Source organism: Procambarus clarkii, chromosome 17 (assembly GCF_040958095.1).
Source record: "Procambarus clarkii isolate CNS0578487 chromosome 17, FALCON_Pclarkii_2.0, whole genome shotgun sequence".
In the NCBI taxonomy this organism is placed as follows: domain Eukaryota; kingdom Metazoa; phylum Arthropoda; class Malacostraca; order Decapoda; family Cambaridae; genus Procambarus; species Procambarus clarkii.
The window spans coordinates 36,479,835-36,498,626 of NC_091166.1; the positions used below are offsets into that span (position 1 = coordinate 36,479,835).

At 44.0% G+C, this 18,792-nt stretch overlaps 1 protein-coding gene across 1 annotated transcript in view; it reads right to left on the minus strand.

Moving 5' to 3' along the window:
* Nucleotides 1-5,245: 5,245 nt before the first annotated feature.
* The window catches only part of LOC123772383 (G1/S-specific cyclin-D2), a 46,106-nt gene continuing 32,559 nt past the window's right edge, over nt 5,246-18,792 (minus strand). Inside the window, exon 4 of the mRNA XM_045765481.2 lies at nt 5,246-8,709. Coding sequence (XP_045621437.1) covers nt 8,381-8,709 — 329 coding nt within the window. The 3' untranslated portion in view covers nt 5,246-8,380. The remainder of the gene's footprint in view (nt 8,710-18,792) is intronic.

Here is an 18,792-nt window from a genome sequence, read left to right on the forward strand (position 1 = left end):
GTCGTTAACCAATCAGCAGCGCTCCAAACGGTCTGCCCGCTATGACGTCATGAGCTTCTTGGCCAATCACCGCGCGAATTTCGGCCAGCTGGGGAAGACTGATGTAATTAGAATCTTGAATCCCGCTTATCGGTCTTGGAAGATGTTGTTTGTTCCTTGAGAACAAAAGCAGCTGTTGGGAGGACTGTCTCGTCTCGTACTCCACCATGTTTTTATAATGAGGGACTTGACCTACACAGCAGTCGACTATGTTTATATATATATATATATATATATATATATATATATATATATATATATATATGTCGTACCTAATAGCCAGAACGCATTTCTCAGCCTACTATGCAAGGCCCGATTTGCCTAATAAGCCAAGTTTTCATGAATTAATATATTTTATCTAATTTTTTGCTTATGAAATGATAAAGCTACCCATTTCATTATGTATGAGGTCAATTTTTTTTAATTGGAGTTAAAATTGACGTAGATATATTACCGAACCTAACCAACCCTACCTAACCTAACCTAACCTATCTCTATAGGTTAGGTTAGGTAGCCGAAAAAGTTAGGTTAGGTTAGGTTAGGTAGGTTAGGTAGTCGAAAAACAATTAATTCATGAAAACTTGGCTTATTAGGCAAATTGGGCCTTGCATAGTAGGCTCAGAAGTGCGTTCTGGCTACTAGGTACGACATATATATATATATATATATATATATATATATATATATATATATATATATATATATATATATATATATAATATAATATAATATAATTTATGATTAATCATTATGATCATTAATGATCAATCCACCAACCCCAACAACCACTACTAATCCCCAAGAAGCACTACCAATCCACCAAGAACCACCACCCAATCGACCCAAGCGGGCATTCCTGCTTTGGATAGCGACACTCAGGCTATCTTCTATCTTGAGGTTATCTTGAGATGATTTCGGGGCTTTGTAGTGTCCCCGCGGCCCCGTCCTCGACCAGGCCTCCACCCCCAGGAAGCAGCCCGTGACAGCTGACTAACACCCAGGTATCTATTTTACTGCTAGGTAACAGGGGCATAAGGTGAAAGAAACTCTGCCCATTGTTTCTCGCCGGCGCCCGGGATCGACCCCGGGACCACAGGATCACAAATCCAGCGTGCTGTCCGCTCGGCCGACCGGCTCCTAGGCGCTTGAAGAGAAAACTTGCTGCTCTAGGGTCTCTGCGGATCAAGACGTGTGCCTGTCGCAGACATAGGGACTGCCAAAAGGAAGTCCCCTGCATGGGGAGCCTGCACAGCTGTGAGGCGTGCACGATCACTGGGGGTTGTTGCTGCCTCCAACAAAGCTGTGGCTTCTTTGTCTACAATGAGGCTGTCCCAACTAGATTGTTTCTTGGCTTTCGGCATGGTTGGTCTGAATGATATATATATATATATATATATATATATATATATATATATATATATATATATATATATATATATATATATATATATATTAGTATATTTTGGTAGCAGTCTTTCCTGTAGACATATATTATTAAATATGACCGAAAAAGTAAGATTAATAATTCTAACACGAATTTTCTCAATCTTTCGTACATTACGCTTCACTGTTGGAGGTAAATCAAAAATCAATTCTCCAAAAATTCTTTTTGGAGAATTGACTTCAGTGCTACACAAGCAGGAGGAGCTGCCAATCACCGGGAAGCGGCCAAGTCACGTAAATACAGAGACCTTGAGCACCACTACAATTTTGTCCCCATTGCCTCAGAGACGCTTGGTGCCTGGGGTAAAAGTGCTGCTAGCTTTTTAAAGGAGTTGGGGTCTAAGCTAATCGAAACAACTAGAGACCCCAGAGCTGCCAGTTTTCTTTTTCAGCGCCTTAGTGTGGCAATCCAGAGAGGAAATGCTCACTGCATCCATGGTTCCTGCCCGCCATCTGAGGAGCTGGAGGAGCTATTCAACTTGTGACAAGCAGCCTTGTACCCTGTATGTAATCAATATTGTAACTTTTTTTGTGTAATGACATTTTCAAATAAAGTTAGATAAATATACACACTTAACAAAAGAATATGGGTGGTAGGAGAAGAAAATATCAAAGTGTTCAGTGAGGATCCACAAGGTCTTCTCTGAGTACTCTTTATTTTCTTCTCCGAGGCTATGGGTCCCTACACTTGCACCAGAGGTGGTACCCCTTCTAGGTTTTAAAATATATATATATATATATATATATATATATATATATATATATATATATATATATATATATATATATATATATATATATATATATATATATATATATATGTCGTACCTAGTAGCCAGAACGCACTTCTCAGCCTACTCTGCAAGGCCCGATTTGCCTAATAAGCCAAGTTTTCATGAATTGTTTTTCTCTAATTTTTTTCTTATGAAATGATAAAGCTACCCATTTCATTATGTATGAAGTCAATTTTTTTATTGGAGTTAAAATTAACGTAGATATATGACCGAACCTAACCAACCCTACCTATCTTTATAGGTTAGGTTAGGTTAGGTAGCCGAAAAAGTTAGGTTAGGTTAGGTTAGGTAGTCGAAAAACAATTAATTCATGAAAACTTGGCTTATTAGGCAAATCGGGCATTGCATAATAGGCTGAGAAGTGCGTTCTGGCTACTAGGTACGATATATATATATATATATATATATATATATATATATATATATATATATATATATATATATATTGTGACGGTAACGCGTTGGTGTTCGGCTGTTTAAGGCTAGGGGTATGGCCTCGTCACATAGTTATAAAAAAAAATAGAAAAAACTGGAACTTCGTCTGTGGTAAGGTAAGGAGAAGGCACACAAAACACAAGTAAACTTTAACAATGAAATTTTAATTACGTTAATTAAATCAAAACATGAATAAAATGCACAAACAAATTCTTATAATAAAATCAATCAAAATAATAAGAATACTTAAATGACACAATGAAAAGTTACGTTAAGACAAAATAACAAGAAGTGCAATATACAAGTAAATGGGAGGTGCTGGAATATTGGCTTTAAGCCACCACTTCTCTCAGTACACGCTAGCGTCTAGCCGGGAGGAGTGGTGACAACGAGAGCACTGAACATTCTGAGGTAGGAGGTTGGGGCGACCCCAGACATCAAGTAGTATGGGGGGGCGAGTGCAGGTACAGCCAGACCGGCGACCAATCAGCGGAGCCGGTAGCGATCAACATGTAGTTTGGTGGTTTGAGTCCGAACAGGTGGCTGGCTGCATACGTTTGCTCACCCTGGCAAGCCTTGCTGGTGTTGTTGTTGTTGTTGGACATGTCTTCCATAGTCGTTTTATATAATTTCAACGACGTGTTTGTGGAGGGAAGAGCAGGCTCAATCTCTTGAAGGAGATTATTGTCACAATATATATATATATATATATATATATATATATATATATATATATATATAAAGATTCCCCTTATTATTAAGGGGAATCTGTCATAATAATTGTAACGTTGGTTGATGTAAGGAGACCTCGTCGACGACCGGGCCGCGGGATCGCAGAGTCCCGAAATCACCTCAAGGTAACTAGGCCATTTAGGTGTGCCGTTATATAGCTAGATTTTAGCTATATTTCAGAACTGAGGAGCAATTATGCATATATTGTTTTCTTATTAGAATTGATACCTCCCTCGTTATTAAATAGACATTATAGACGTGTGTATTAGATATGTAATGAAAATAGTTATATATATATATATTAGAAAGCCATAACACACAGTATATCAGTGAGGTTAATATAATATCTGTACTGAATTTGACCTAGATATATTCTTATATATGTCGTATATAAATATATATCTATCATATCTTGACAGTCAATATGCCTCATTCTTTTTTTTTAACTTCAACTTGTTCTAGCCTAAGTTTGTAGTTAGGCCTCTTAGTTTGAGGTTAGGCCTCTGCCCAAGGCACCAGATGCTGTTTGGATACCCAGAACCATATCTTCCCAATAACATGCGTCTTCCAAGTGCCTTAAATCCCAAATTACTGCTGCGTTAACGGGCTATTCATGCCCGTGCCACCTCTTGGGTGGCATAATCTTCATTAATCTACCGCTGCTGCGTGATTGAGGTCGACTATCTAAGCGAGGGAACAGCCTAATCATCCAAAGCTGCCCCAGGATTTGAACAAACCGTTGTGATTTACCTGTGTGCTCGAATTGCCATATATATATATATATATATATATATATATATATATATATATATATATATATATATATATATATATATATATATATATATATATATATATATATATATATATGACAATGTCAGACCACGGGGGAAAAATGAAACAGGAATTTCCTGACATGAAAAATGAAACAGGAATTTAAGGAAATTCCTGTTTCATTTTTCCTCCGTGGTCTGACATTGTCACATTTTTAATCACGTGTTTATTTTCGTGATATACACACACACACACACACATATATATATATATATATATATATATATATATATATATATATACATATACCGAGCCATTTAAGGGTTTTCAACCAGTTAATTTTAATTATGAAACCATTTAAGGCTTCAACCAGTTAATTGTCAAGCCATTTAAGGGTTCAACCAGTTATCAAGCCATTTAAGGGTTCAACCAGTTATCAAGCCATTTAAGGCTTCAAACAGTTAATTATCAAGCCATTTAAGGCTTCAACCAGTTGTCAAGCCATTTAAGGGTTCAACCAGTTAGTTTTCAAACCATTTAAGAATTTTCAAGCCATTTAAGGGTTCAACCAGTTGTTTGTCAAGTCATTTAAGGCTTCAACCAGTTAATTGTCAAGCCATTTAAGGGTTCAACCAGTTAATGTTCAAGCCACTTAAGGGTTCAAGTTAATTGTCAAGCCATTTAAGGGTTCAACCAGTTGTCAGACCATTTGAGGGTTCAACCAGTTAATTGTCAAGCCATTTAAGGGTTCAACCAGTTAATTGTCAAGCCATATAAGGGTTCAACTAGTTAATTATCAAGCCATTTAAGGGTTCAACCAGTTAATTATCAAGCCACTTAAGGGTTCAACCAGTTAATGTTCAAGCCACTTAAGGGTTCAACCTGTTATTTTTCAAGCCATTTAAGGGCTCAACAGTTATTTTTTAGTCTAGTGGAAACTTTACATATGGCATCTTATGCACCAGAAACTCTTTTGAGATACGAATATAGTAGTGAAATGTGTTTAAAGGATAATGTAAACACACAAATATATAATATACTCATTTATTAAATACAACACACGTATATATATAGATATAGTTACACCCCAAAACTATTCGTGACAATTCTTTTATTAACATTGTTAACATTCAAGAATACAGTATCCTTTCTATTTTTGAATTAATAAAAATGAAATTATTCCAGAATTAAAATTTTGAAATTGAAAAGTATCCTCATTGCTGCATCTTGTACAGCAGCAGCTGTATACAGCAACATACAGTTGTTGTATAGTGTAGCACGAAGTACACAGTAAGTACTAGCGTAGTACTAGGTACACAGGAGGTATTGAACAAGCACTAAGTATACAGGGAGTACTGGCATAGCACCAAGTACAATAAGTGGAGTACATCAAGTGTACAACTTAAGTACAGGTGTAGCCCTAAGTACACAGGAGGTAGCGTGTAGCACTAAACTTACGAGGGATATATATATATCATAGTACAAAATACAATATCTACAGTGTATGCACCACACCATTGAACTTGGTACACTGCATATACTATAGTTCCAAACGTAATACATCCTGTCAATACTGTACCACTAAGGTTGGTACAGGGCTGTACCACAGCACACAACTGAACCATGAATATGTAGTATAATTACACTCACACATGTAGTTATTCATATAGATTCATTCTATATGAATTCATTCATATAATCACATATAGATCATGTAGTATAATCCTGAGCCTGGTGATAGAGCTGTACCATAGCACAGAGGCTGTACCAGAGCAGTACACTTAGTACATGAGTACTTAGTAGCACTAATATTATTCTCGTGAACACAGGAGATACAAAAAAAAAGTATATATATATATATATATATATATCTTGTTGAAGGGATGCCAATGAGCCGGTTTTGCATAGACTAAACAATAAATAATGCATGAGAGGCAATGAATAATTTACATGTCCTAACAAAGGCATGAATAGGCAAAGGCAGTAGAGCAAGGGACCAGAAGCCAGAACACCACACACACACACTCACTCTCACACGCAGAGTCGCGGAGCTAACATACTCTCATATAATAATTTAAGTACAAATAATTAACAGTAAAATTAAAAACCGTCATCAGCAGCTTCTCCAGCAAGAGAGCACGACTAGAAAACACCCGAGAAACCAGGTCACATACCAGTGCTATGCTACATGTTTTCAGCTACCAGAAAATGTCACTAATGTGTGTGTGGGGATTTAGGGGAATTGGTGGGGGATTCTGGGGAGGATAAAATCCATTCTCCCAGGCACACAGCATCCTCCATTATCTTTCATGTACGGTATTTAGTAGCTTACAAAAGTATTTTTTTAGGGGGGGATTAGTCCACTGGACAATTTTATATGCAATCTATAACCCAGGTCTGATTTTAAGCAGATCACAAGTTGGAAACATCATATATATAATTCTATAAATATGCGAGTAAACAGCATTTTTTTCTTTCAGTTTAATACCAAATTAAAGTTTATCATTAAGGCACAATTTTTTTTTTAACAAAAAGAATGACAACTTTTTTTTCAAAATATACATTTAAAGGAATTTAAAATACTTAAGGCACTTATCCAGGTAGTTTGCAATCAATCAAAAGTTCTTTTGACATTTACAAACATTTACAAGAAGCAAACTAAAACGGAATGTAAATGCTACAATGATAAGAAAAAAAATTATAGTCTTAAATTATCAGTATTAACAACATATACACACTATATACAAAACAGGATTTATTATACAAAGAGAGAAAACTTGTTCAGAGTTCCTCACACAAGCGACGAGATTAAGGACTCTGCTTTTGTCATTCTGGACAAGTGTCACAACCAGAGGTAACATTGGACTGAAACACATCTTGGCAGCAATGCCTGACATCCTACCGTAACCTTTTTGAGTTCAATGACAAGTTCAATACAACTTGTCAGATATCAGCGGACCTTGAAAATCGAAATATACAGCACCTTGATTCTTGATAATTTATTTTACATATATTTGATTATTACTTAATAATACTGACACGTTCTCACAAATGCATGTAGGGGGCCCATAGAGGAACTTCAAGAGCAGAGTACATTTTTATCATGTATGATTAAATGATACAACTATTGTTAATCAAACCTCTTAAGGGGTGATTTTAGCATCATAAGCACAACTAGTGCAATAATCACGACTTTTGCATCAAGGAGCATTATACAAACTATATATCATAGTTGTTTTTTGCACTTGAAGTACACCTTCTCAACAGAAACAAAGTTGTAGAAAGGCTGACCTTCTCTGTCACCACCTGCCATTGCCTGCAGCCTCTCTATCCACGCCTCCTAGACCTCGAACTGCCACTGTGCCTGAGCCCATGTAGATATTAAGAGCCCTTTTTTTAACTTTATTTGTTGATATGGAGGAAGCACCAAGTGATGGCAACAGCTTGAAGCCACCGAATGAGGCACTAAATGACTCATTCAGACAAATGAAGACATTATTGAAGACTGCAGCAAAATGTTTAATATAAAAGTAACGTCTTTACTCAACTTCGTTATCTTTGTTCTAGAATCTAAAAGTGAGTCGTGTCTTAACTCCTGAAGGCAGACTAATTCCCACAGGTCCCCCCCCTCCAACCCCTGACTTTGACTGGATACAGGAAATGACTTGAGATCTACACCATTTGGTATGAACCAGACCGCCCTGTCACGAGCGCACGCAAGCACCCACCGCCTTTTAGATTGTATACGATAGCAGTTCGTAGATTCTTTGCATCCACTAATATAGAATATTAGTTCCTGGATGCTTTGTTTGATGAATTGTCCTCAGGAACCACCGCCACCCCACCCCCAGTAATGTCTTTGGTTTGGCTTCGTCTCCACCTCGTTAAATGACTTTGTGATCTGAAGGCTTTCGTTAAGTCCTTGTCGAGTCCACCAACTGCTTTATTATTTTGAGCTGACAGTTTCACTTGGACTTGCCTGGAGACTTGACAGACCGTGGGTACCTGAGGCTTGGTGTTGAAGGTGGGGGTGGCGGGGAGAGGGCTTCACTGGCCGCGCCTCTGCAGTTTGTCCACTGCAACTGCTACTTCTACACTACCTTTGCACCCCCGGAGACGCCACAGGGAGAAGTGCTACCGATCAACTACTGCCGACCTGGGTATCAGAAGTGTATGTCTGTAAGGTCTTTTGGCGTGTCGTTGATGTCGAACTCCATAGGCATGGTGGGCGGCTGCTTATTGGTGGGAGTCGACGACTGCTGCTGCAGCAGCTGCTGTTGGTCGTGTTCACTCTGTGGTAATACGGCAGTTTCATTTTCCACAACCAGCTCGATCTGCTCCAGTACAGGCATGAGGGAGCGAGGATCAAGGTTCATAGCCCCGGCGAGAGTTGAGAGAACAGTGGACCATTCCGACAAGTTCAAGCCCCGGACAGCAGCAGCGATGCTGGCTACGGCCACAGCAGAGGGTTCCACCTGGACAAACTCGGGTTCTGAAAAAGAAGGACAATACGTTAGCACTCTTTAATGAAACATTAACCCAGATATACATGTATATGTAACCATTTTGTTTCACTTTATTGGTTAAAAAATGATTAGCATTTGACTACCTTACACATTTCACTTAATGTGTGAACGTGTACGTTACCCCTCGAATATATCTGGATGTGCCCAGTGTATTTGACATGACACTAACACACCATTTTTTACGTGTATATACTCGCCAAAAGTAAGCCAAATGGTCTACTATCTAAGCATTACAGGAACAACTCTTACCAGAAATTTGCCTTGTTAATATACCAGTTGCAAAGTCAATTAACGCTGCTATATTAACAAGGCAAATTTCCTGCCAGCATGATAATCGAACAACCAGTTCTGATTGATATTCAGAAATTTGTATCATGTAAAATTGGCATAGATTATGATATTGGTTTTCATGTATAATCTTATACATAAAAGTAGAGCTCTACTTTCCTTGTATAGCGACAAGAAAGACAATTCTAAGATAATAGCCAGAAGGGAAAGTGAGATTTTAAAGATAGCGGCGGCAGGATACACGAAGGAAAATAGCGATGGAGAACAGACGAACACGCTAACGAGCCTCTCAAAAGACACGGCGCTGTTGCATTTTAGAGGAAAACTGTGCAGGGGATCTGGACCCTGTCAGCCACGAGACACAACCACAATGCTCCCTTTACAAATTTCAGATACACTCGCTAGAATTGCCTCCCCCCCCCCCTCCTGGAGTCCTGTGGATTTATTACCCTCTGGCGAGCTACGCAAAGGTTCAGCTCAGGCAGTATCTCACGGCAACAGACGCAATCAACACCCCCGGGTGTCCCGATGTGTAGCAGGGCATCTGAGGTCTAAATTCCCCTCCTTACTACCGTCCAAGCTACCATACCAAGGGGTATTCCACGATGAAACATTACCGGTCTGTGAGAGATGATAGGCTTGGCCTCCCGGGGGTAAACAACAGAAGCCCCCTCGCCATGACAATCCAAGCCGACCTCAGAACACATTGCAACAATGATGCCCCCCCTCGGCTGGTAGCCCCAACCCCCATCCGAGCGCCCGCCGAGACATCGAAGCGATCCCCGTTGAGCCCAGCAGGAGGACGCAAAGAGTCCTCGGGCACCTCGCAGTCTTTCCCGCTGGCTCAAGACCCAACGAGAGCGGGTCCACCTCCCGCGGCCGACATGCAAGGCCTATTGAACCCCTCCGGCTGAACGGTATTGTCCTCGCCTGTTCCATTGTTTTGCATTGTTGTTGTGTCGAACAGGGAGCTACGGGAGGGATTTGGAGACACAAGACCCGCCGGGCTAGTCCCAGTCCCCCACACGGCTCAAACTCCCACCCTTCACAACGGGGCTGTAACCTCAAAGAACTTAAAGGTACAACACCGGTCCATACACGTGGAAGAGGTGTATGATTTGTTATTGCCCCAATGCTGAAGTTATAAAGGCAACAGAGGCGGAAATATACATAATGTATTAAATCCAGAAATATATATTTATAATCCATAACGAACTTGTGAACGCAAAAAAAACGTAACTATTGATTTTACGATAATGTTGGTATTACAGTACAGCATTTTCGTACTCCGTGGCGCTATTCTTTATCATGCAATGCGAAATAGTATATCTAAGAGCATTAACTTTTATAGATATGTACAATCCCCTTTCAGCCGGTCACTATATCTAACACCCATTGGCCAAGGAGGACGGGATAGGAAGCGACTTTTAGATCTGACAGGCAGCAAAGACATAAAAATCATTATCAATCTGCCAGACAAGGGCCGGAGACAATATAAAATAAGGGATAGATTAACAAGGGATAAAAAGTTGGGCGGTGGTGACGAAGATGGTGGTGGTGGTGGTGGTGATGGTGGTGGTGATGGTGGTGGTGATGGTGGTGGTGAAGGCAGTGGTGGTAGGGGAACACGTTTCATCCAGTGGGACAGGGTCGGAGCGGCGTGGCTCGCCTCGCTTTTATGGGATGGTGACTTATTTCCCCCCTCCCTTCCCCCCTTCCCTTCCACTGGCAGCTGCTCCACACACACCCGCCCTTTAAAAACAACACTTCCTCAACACACACACACACACCATGGTTCATACACCTTGGAAACAAACTGACCACGAACCTGGATACAGAACCCATAGAACAGGCACAAGATAAAAACCATAGATAACAACAAGAACAGATATCAAGATAAAATACAAAACCACTGAAGACAAGGTCACAACACAAAAAGATAAAAACACGGTCTTTCGACCCAGAAGAAATGAGGATAAATTAGAAACGGACAAGACCGAAGAATTGCAACGAAGTCTCTCCTTAAGGGTACGAGCGGTCGGTCTATTTACCACAAGCTACCACAAACTACACAAACTTCAGAAAGCTTCCTGGCAATACGTTAGTAATGAATAAATATGATATATTTACTCATTATAATGTTGGTGCTGAATGTACAACACGAAAAAACATAATTTTAATCTGAAAAAGTATCTTTTTATAAAAAAAATAGACGAAAATAAAAAGCTGGTGACGCCAAATCAAGTCGACGATCCAAGCTTCGGTTAGGTTAGGTTAGGTTTGGTTAAGTTAGGTTAGGTTAGGTTAGGTTAGGATAGGTTAGGATAGGTTAGGTTAGGTCAGCCTAACTTAATATATCATATTTATTCATTACTAACGTATTGCCAGGAAGCTTTCTGAAGTTTGTGTAGTTTGTGGTAGCTTGTGGTAATTAGACGGACCCGGTACGAGCAACATGAGTTAAGAGGAAGAAGACATAGATGCATCTCCAGTGGCAGCATGCATGGCAACCTGGAGAATAAATGGCAAGAGAGTTGGAGCCGAGAGAAGAATAGGGGTGTGTGGAAGAGAATAGAAGGGTGAGGGTTGGGTGGCGTAGTGAGCATGAGAGAGAGAGAGAGAGAGAGAGAGAGAGAGAGAGAGAGAGAGAGAGAGAGAGAGAGAGAGAGAGAGAGAGAGAGAGAGAGAGAGAGAGAGAGAGAGAGCCAGCATCACCGCGGCGTGGACGGGCCTGCCAGACTCCCTCTGATCACCACTTGTGCTGCGTTTGAATTTCCGGAATAGAGAGTGCGCACTCCGGACATATCCACTTGGGACTTCCGGCGCGTGGCCACTGTTGCATTGGCCTTTAAAGAGCTGAACGTCCGGCAAAAGCCTGGTTGGTCATAATTAGAGCCAGACTAGTCTTTGTAATCCCCACCATATCCCTATTTCCCAGTTGGAACAACAGGGAGGCTGAGAGAGGAGAAGAGGTGTGAGGTAAATGAAACACAAGGGGGGCTTATGAGGAAGGGGGCATTGCCCCCCCCCAAGTCTCTATACAAGGCAGTTCACATCTGAGGTGACTTGCTTGCACAGTTACTCATCCTGCTCCACGTCCATTTAATTGGGCGGCAGTTTTACAGTCATGTGCATAAATTACTCTAAGCAAACGTTGGTTACTTGGCTAAGATTCCTGGTAATGGGTCATGAGGTAGGAGGGCAGCGTGGCGCTCAAGGCAAGGAGGGCAGCGTGGCGCTCAAGGCAAGGAGGGCAGCGTGGCGCCTGAGACCAGGGCGACGTGTTGTGAGGCGAGGCTTGGCAGCGTATCAAGTTTGAGCAGAGCAAAAGCGCCTTGTGTCCCTCCGCGGCCACGTGGTACTGTTGCGGTGAGGCTCTCCCCCACCCCGCCCCCAGCGGGCCGCCACCCTCACAGGTACGGCCCCACATGTTATGAGGGAGAGTGTGAGAGAGGGAGAGAGCCAAGGAAGAGCTACGCCAGCTGGTGGTGAGGGCTGGTTGAAGGTTCTTCCTTCAGCCAGCAGACACTTGGTCATCACAATGCCATCTACCAGACGGCATTGTGATGACGGCCCGCGGCTAAACCGACCAGCCTTTTGTAGCGCAATACCACACCTCGTGGCCATTTAAATGCCATACTGGCAAGCTCCTTATTAAGTTGTTCTTATCATAAGATCATTGGTTCATTACTTGAGCAGTGTCTCCTGGTTTCACATAGAGAAATCAAATAAGTTTACTTGAATAATGGAAAATAAATATATTTCACGTTGTGCGAGGGCGCACCACATCCCGTTTTCTACAGCCACGCGGTCCTCTGCCCCAACACCTGGGGTTTTAAAAATGGCGGCCAGGCTGGTTCCAACTAGTGTTTTTGTTGGAGAGAGGCTGGCAGCATCCGGCGGTTACGGTATAGCGCTGTTGTTGTTGTTAAAACACCCAATTTCAGCCATTAAACTACCCATTAACAATGCCACTGATGGAGTCTATGCACTACACCCAACTGCTTGCCTTAACACCCTGTTTCTCCTTTGCTTGACCAAGCTGCTAGTATCAGTTTACCTTACTGGACAGCCCCCCTCCCCCCCTTACCTTACCCCATTGTACCCCTCCCCACCTTACCTTACAACTCTACTCCCCCCTCCCCCCCTGTACCACACCACTTACCTGACCACATCTTACCTCACCATCACCCACGCACACCATGCCACATCACCGCTAGTACCCCTTCCCCCCCCCCATCACCACTAGAACACCATTCCCTCCCCCCACCGTCCTACCTCAGCTCAGACCGTGTGCAGGCTGCTCCATGTGGAACCTGCTGCCACCTGATCCACCTTTGTCACCGCTAGAGATCCCCCCCCTTAAGGGTTCCACCTTAGTCTACTACTACTACTACACACCTGACTGTATCTCAAGCATTACTACAGGGCACACACCCGACGAGCGACACACACACCTGATATATCTGCACAAACGCTAATCCAGACTTGAGTAAAACCCAACAGTAATGGGGGGAATCTGGTTGTAAACCCATTGGCGGGACGTGTTCCGAGGAAAATTAGCAGGCTAAGGCTTAAGATGAGCTGTGGGAAGGGAAAGCTCTAAGCCAGTCCCCCCCCCCCCTTCCACGTCTTCCTGCTTCAAGTCATAGGCAGACCAATCTTCACACGAAGGCTTTTATGCCTTTCATATCCCAATTTTTTTATCTCCTGTGAGCGGCAGCTGCAGTTGTTAGATGATCCTGGTAATCCATTAGGTGAAACCCAGAGACATACTGCCGAATTTGCCCTTACAGTCCCTCCCCCCCCTCAAACACCAGTCATATGCAAATTAGTCTACTAGGCCTCCAGGGTAAACCCTTCTACAGCCATTAGCATGGCAGAATATCTGAAGTATTACTTTCACAACACATGATCAGATTGGAATCAAAGACCCCGTCTGAATCCTTAAGTAGAAACCCATATAAAAATGCCAATTATTCCAGGGAGACCTGATTGATGAAGATTGAGCCAGCCAAGAGGTGGCACGGGCACGAATAGCCCGTAACAGGGAGACCTGAGAGAGAGAGAGAGAGAGAGAGAGAGAGAGAGAGAGAGAGAGAGAGAGAGAGAGAGAGAGAGAGAGAGAGAGAGAGAGAGAGAGAGAGATGAAGATTAAGCCATCCAAAAGGTGGCACGGGCATGAATAGCCCGTAAGTGGTGGCCCTTTTGAGCCATTACCAGTATCAAGAGCTGATACTGGAGATCAGTGGAGGTGCAACTGCACCCTGCGTGACGGGAGATGTCTACCGTCCGAGGGAGACGTGTCACCTGTAGGCTTATACAGGTGACAGGGGCTAGGGTGAGACCTCGTGGTTAATGCTGCCTGACCGCCCCTGACCTTTTAGCATCTCCGCTCGTCTGATTCTCCTGCTGGTGGCGGCCATTGGTCACTTCAAGGCTGCCATTTGTTGTTGATTTAGATTTAGCTACTCAGAACAAAGTGTCCATGTAGCACGGGCTATGGTGAGCCCGTAATACCATTTGTTGCCGGCTTAGTCTGAAGTGCCTTGAGCCAGCACGTCAACGCCTGGATAGCGAGAGGCGTCACGCCACAGCCCTGTCACGGAGGCAGGTAACCCCCCTCCAACACTCCGAGTTTTAAATCACCATGAACCAGGCCGTCGCAGGCGGCAGACGGGAAGCAACCAGCAAGCCACCGGGTGGTCAGAAGCTTGAGCACGGCGAAGCGGGTACGTGAAGCTTAAAGCAAGTGACGTGGATGACGTGGGCACGTCAAACTTCAACCCAAGCAGCAGCTGCTACTCTTTCTCCCCCCCTCCCCCGCCCCCTTCCCATTTCATCACAGTCATCGCGAAATACATCATCACTTTCCTCAGAGAGACTGCGGGTCCGGGTCTTAAATACCCGACTAAGATTGCTGGGTGAGCGTGTCTTCCCCCCCCCCCCCTGAGAGGCGGTGCTTTATCAAGTAAGTTACACCCCGGAGGACGCCCCCTTGTGCTTGGCGCAGGTTTTCTCCTCGTCTACCAGATGGCGCGCGCGCTCCACACTCGCCCCTCCGGGCCAGGAGGGATCGAGAGGTCATTGGCCCGGGGGATAACTTATTAAAAACCGACAGAAACACAATCAACACATGTACGGAAAAACACGAGATTCTAAGAACCTTCACACAGAGAGAGAGAGAGAGAGAGTCAATCTGCCAAAAGTTTCGTTCCGTTGCCTGTTGCATAGCTCTGTTTTCTCGCATATTAAACAGGCCCGTCTATGGAGACAGTGAGAAATATGAAGATAGGTCTAGCGATACGAGGATAAAATTATGTGTTACCGATAGAAACACAGACGTCAGTCCGGTGACATCATTTTAACAATGGAGGACATCAACATGGGGGTTGTGATGTCAGTTCACTAACCCCCCTATACAAAGACCTCTCTTCCCCTTCCTACACACACACACACACACACACTACACACACACACACACACACTATACACACACACACACTATACACACACACACACACTATACACACACACACACACTATACACACGTGACCATATAATTGCATCATGTAATTACTACACCAATTCCTGTTTAATGTCCAGAATATTTGCGAACAGGGAAAAAAATCAAAACTACATTATGTCTCGGTTAAATATTTCGCATGTTATATATAACCGAGAAACATATATCAATATATATATACATTACCCTGATATATTCCCCGGGTTTTAAAATTGACGCATTAATTACGGGGCATTGAACGGGGGGGGGGGGAAGGGGGGGGGGGGTGGGGGGCTTGGAACCACCCAACTGCTTGCAGGGTTGTTATTGAAGACGCGCCTCTCCAGTTTGTTAATGAGTGTGAGTGTGACATATTCGTGATTGGCGCCAGTGTGGCGGGCATTGGAGGGGGGGAGGGGGAGGGGGGGATGTGTGTGCGTGTGCATGTGTGAATGAATGAATGTGCCACCGCCGGAAATAACCATAAAAGCTCTCCCGACCACCCGACGCAGGCATGACCAATCGCCAAACACCTACAACAAACCCATTAAAACTTGGAGCGAAAATGCCGAAGAAGGCGCTTTACCTGACGGGGGCTTTCGCCGGTTTGCGCGGAAAAATGTGTCTTTTTGAGGGGGGACTACACCAGCAAGCCGGCAGACAGTCACAGAGCGAGGCAGCAGTTCCCAGACGGTCGGGGGGGTGTGTGGAGGGGGGGGGGGAGGGGGAGGACAACTGCACCTCACCCGTGTATAACGAACAAGTGCTAGACGTAAATGCAACACCTGTGAGCCGGGAAATGATCGAGGGAGGAGGAGGAGGAGGAGGAGGGGGAGAAGGGTAGGAGGTCCGGCAAATTACATCCCCCTTAATAACCAGATGGATTTTTTTTTCTGGCTATTCATTAATACTCAACTAAGGGCATTTATATTCCATACACACGTGAATTACTCTCCTGGCGCCAGGCTCTGGCTGGCGCCACCCTCAGGGAGCCAAGCTCACACGATTACAGAGGTGCGTACCACGTATATGGCTTTTAATACAGCCGACCTCCAAAGGATACCTGATCAACCGGGCTGTGAATGCATACATCAGGCTGATTGATAGCAGCTAGCAGTGTCTAAGAGCCTGGTCAGAGACCGAGCCGCGGGGAAGACGATCCTGGGAACCAAGGAATACGCCGTATAGTGACTGATTATCGTCAAATATAACCAGCGAACTATGGCAAAGACAAGAGTCTCCAATCAGGCCGCAAGTGCAAAGATTATTACCCATAATCAGCATCTCCAGCATCCCCAATCGCTTCTACGAGGACGTAGCCCAAGCCATCTCGCTCCTTCACCTACCCCAGCATGTGCACACGGGGTACATAAGAGTCACAAATGGGTGTTCTAAGGAAGGTTTCTCAGCTGTATGGGCCGGGAGGGATGGGCTGGGTCTTGGCCCCAGTCATTGAGAGACCTCTGTGAATACCTGCCAACAAGTCTCTTGAAAGCACTTGGCCAGGGGGATGAGGGGGGGATGAGGGGGAATAGGGAGAAATAGGGGCAGGGGAGGCGCGTGGGTCCCCTCTCCTGATACTCGCCATTAGATTCTTGCCACACCTTTTTTTGTGCCATTTACAATGGTTGCCATGTATGTGTTCCCTATACAGTCGTTACTGCGCCACAGGGATGGCCAGAACATGTGTTATCCTTGGCTTGTTGTGTAAACATCCTCCTGGCGCCATTGTAAATGGCGTTTACACCTTAAGAGCAACAGGTCGCCAATGACAGATCTTAAAGAGTAACAGCTCCTTAAGAGCAAGTCGCAACAGGACACCCCGAGGGCATCAATTGCAGCACAAATTTGCATTCGTTTGCAAACCCACCAACAAGCGAGAAGCTGCACAATCCAGTGGTACCATTGCAAGTCAATACATCTTGCTATACGTTTTTATGACGTACTAGAACGCTGTTGCAACTTGCTAGATGTTGGATATATATATATATATATATATATATATATATATATATATATATATATATATATATATATATATATATATATATGCTCACAGCAGGGTGCATGCTGGGCGACCATTTGATACTCAATTACAGGAAGCAACGACATCACTTTAACGTATTCGTTATATATAAATATATATATATATATATATATATATATATATATATATATATATATATATAAAGCGGGATTGACGGATAACGGCAGTGCAGTCAATCAGAGTTCGTAGCCGCGCTGGACCACCATAAAGACTGCCACCAAGATCCAACGCCACGGGCAGTCTTTCACTAAAGCCCCCCAGCAAGCAGACGACGCCACGGGGGCACAGTCGACTCAATACAACCCCCGGGACACGCCCCTAATGTCAACAACGCATAAAAGCCCCAAATATCACCGGGTTTATAATCGAACAAACCCATCATCATCCTCCTCACGTGTTACAGCCAGAGAGCAATAAACCCCCGAGCGAGGGTACAGCGGCCTGGGGGTGGGGTGGGGGGGGGGGGGAGAGCCATCAATGTGGCCACCAGTTCCTGCGACAGAGACAAATTTAGAGGCCTCCCCTGAGCCTATTGACACCCCCTGGATCGTCAGTCACATGACAATACTCCATTTGGTGAGTTGATATATCGTACGGCATCTTGCCTGAGCCTCAACTGCGCAATAATTCACACGAAGGTCCGCCCCTCCTGACGATGTGGCCCGGAGGGGATACCACACTGACCTGCCTGAGCCTGACGGCTGAGTGGATAGCGCTCGGGATTCGTAGTCCTAAGGTTCCGGGTTCGATCCCCGGGAGTATCAGTAACATCCATAGCAGCCAACAGTTCACTGTTCTGTACTATAAAGCTGGGGAGCAGATACGAGAGGAGTGAAGAGATGGAGCTGGAGAAGCTTAGGAATCTGTACACCCGTAGAATGACGGATGAGAGGCGGGACCAAAGAGCCAAAGCTCAACCCCCGCAACCACAACTAGGTGAGCACAGATGTCGACCAAAGGTACAGCACTCCACTGAACACACAACAGCCTCATTGATCTTCCCCGATGGGGCAGCAACTTTTCCCCGAGGTTCCTTGAGTACGTCTGGAGATGCTGCCGCTAAGCCTTGTGAAGGAGACCGGTCAGGAGCGCCTCAAGAACCGGTTGGCGAACAGACGCAGACGAGGGGACGAAGGGACGAAGGTTCCGAACCGCCTAACCCCCCAAGAAACCAGACTAAAAGAAAACGGAGAACAGGGAGGGATAGG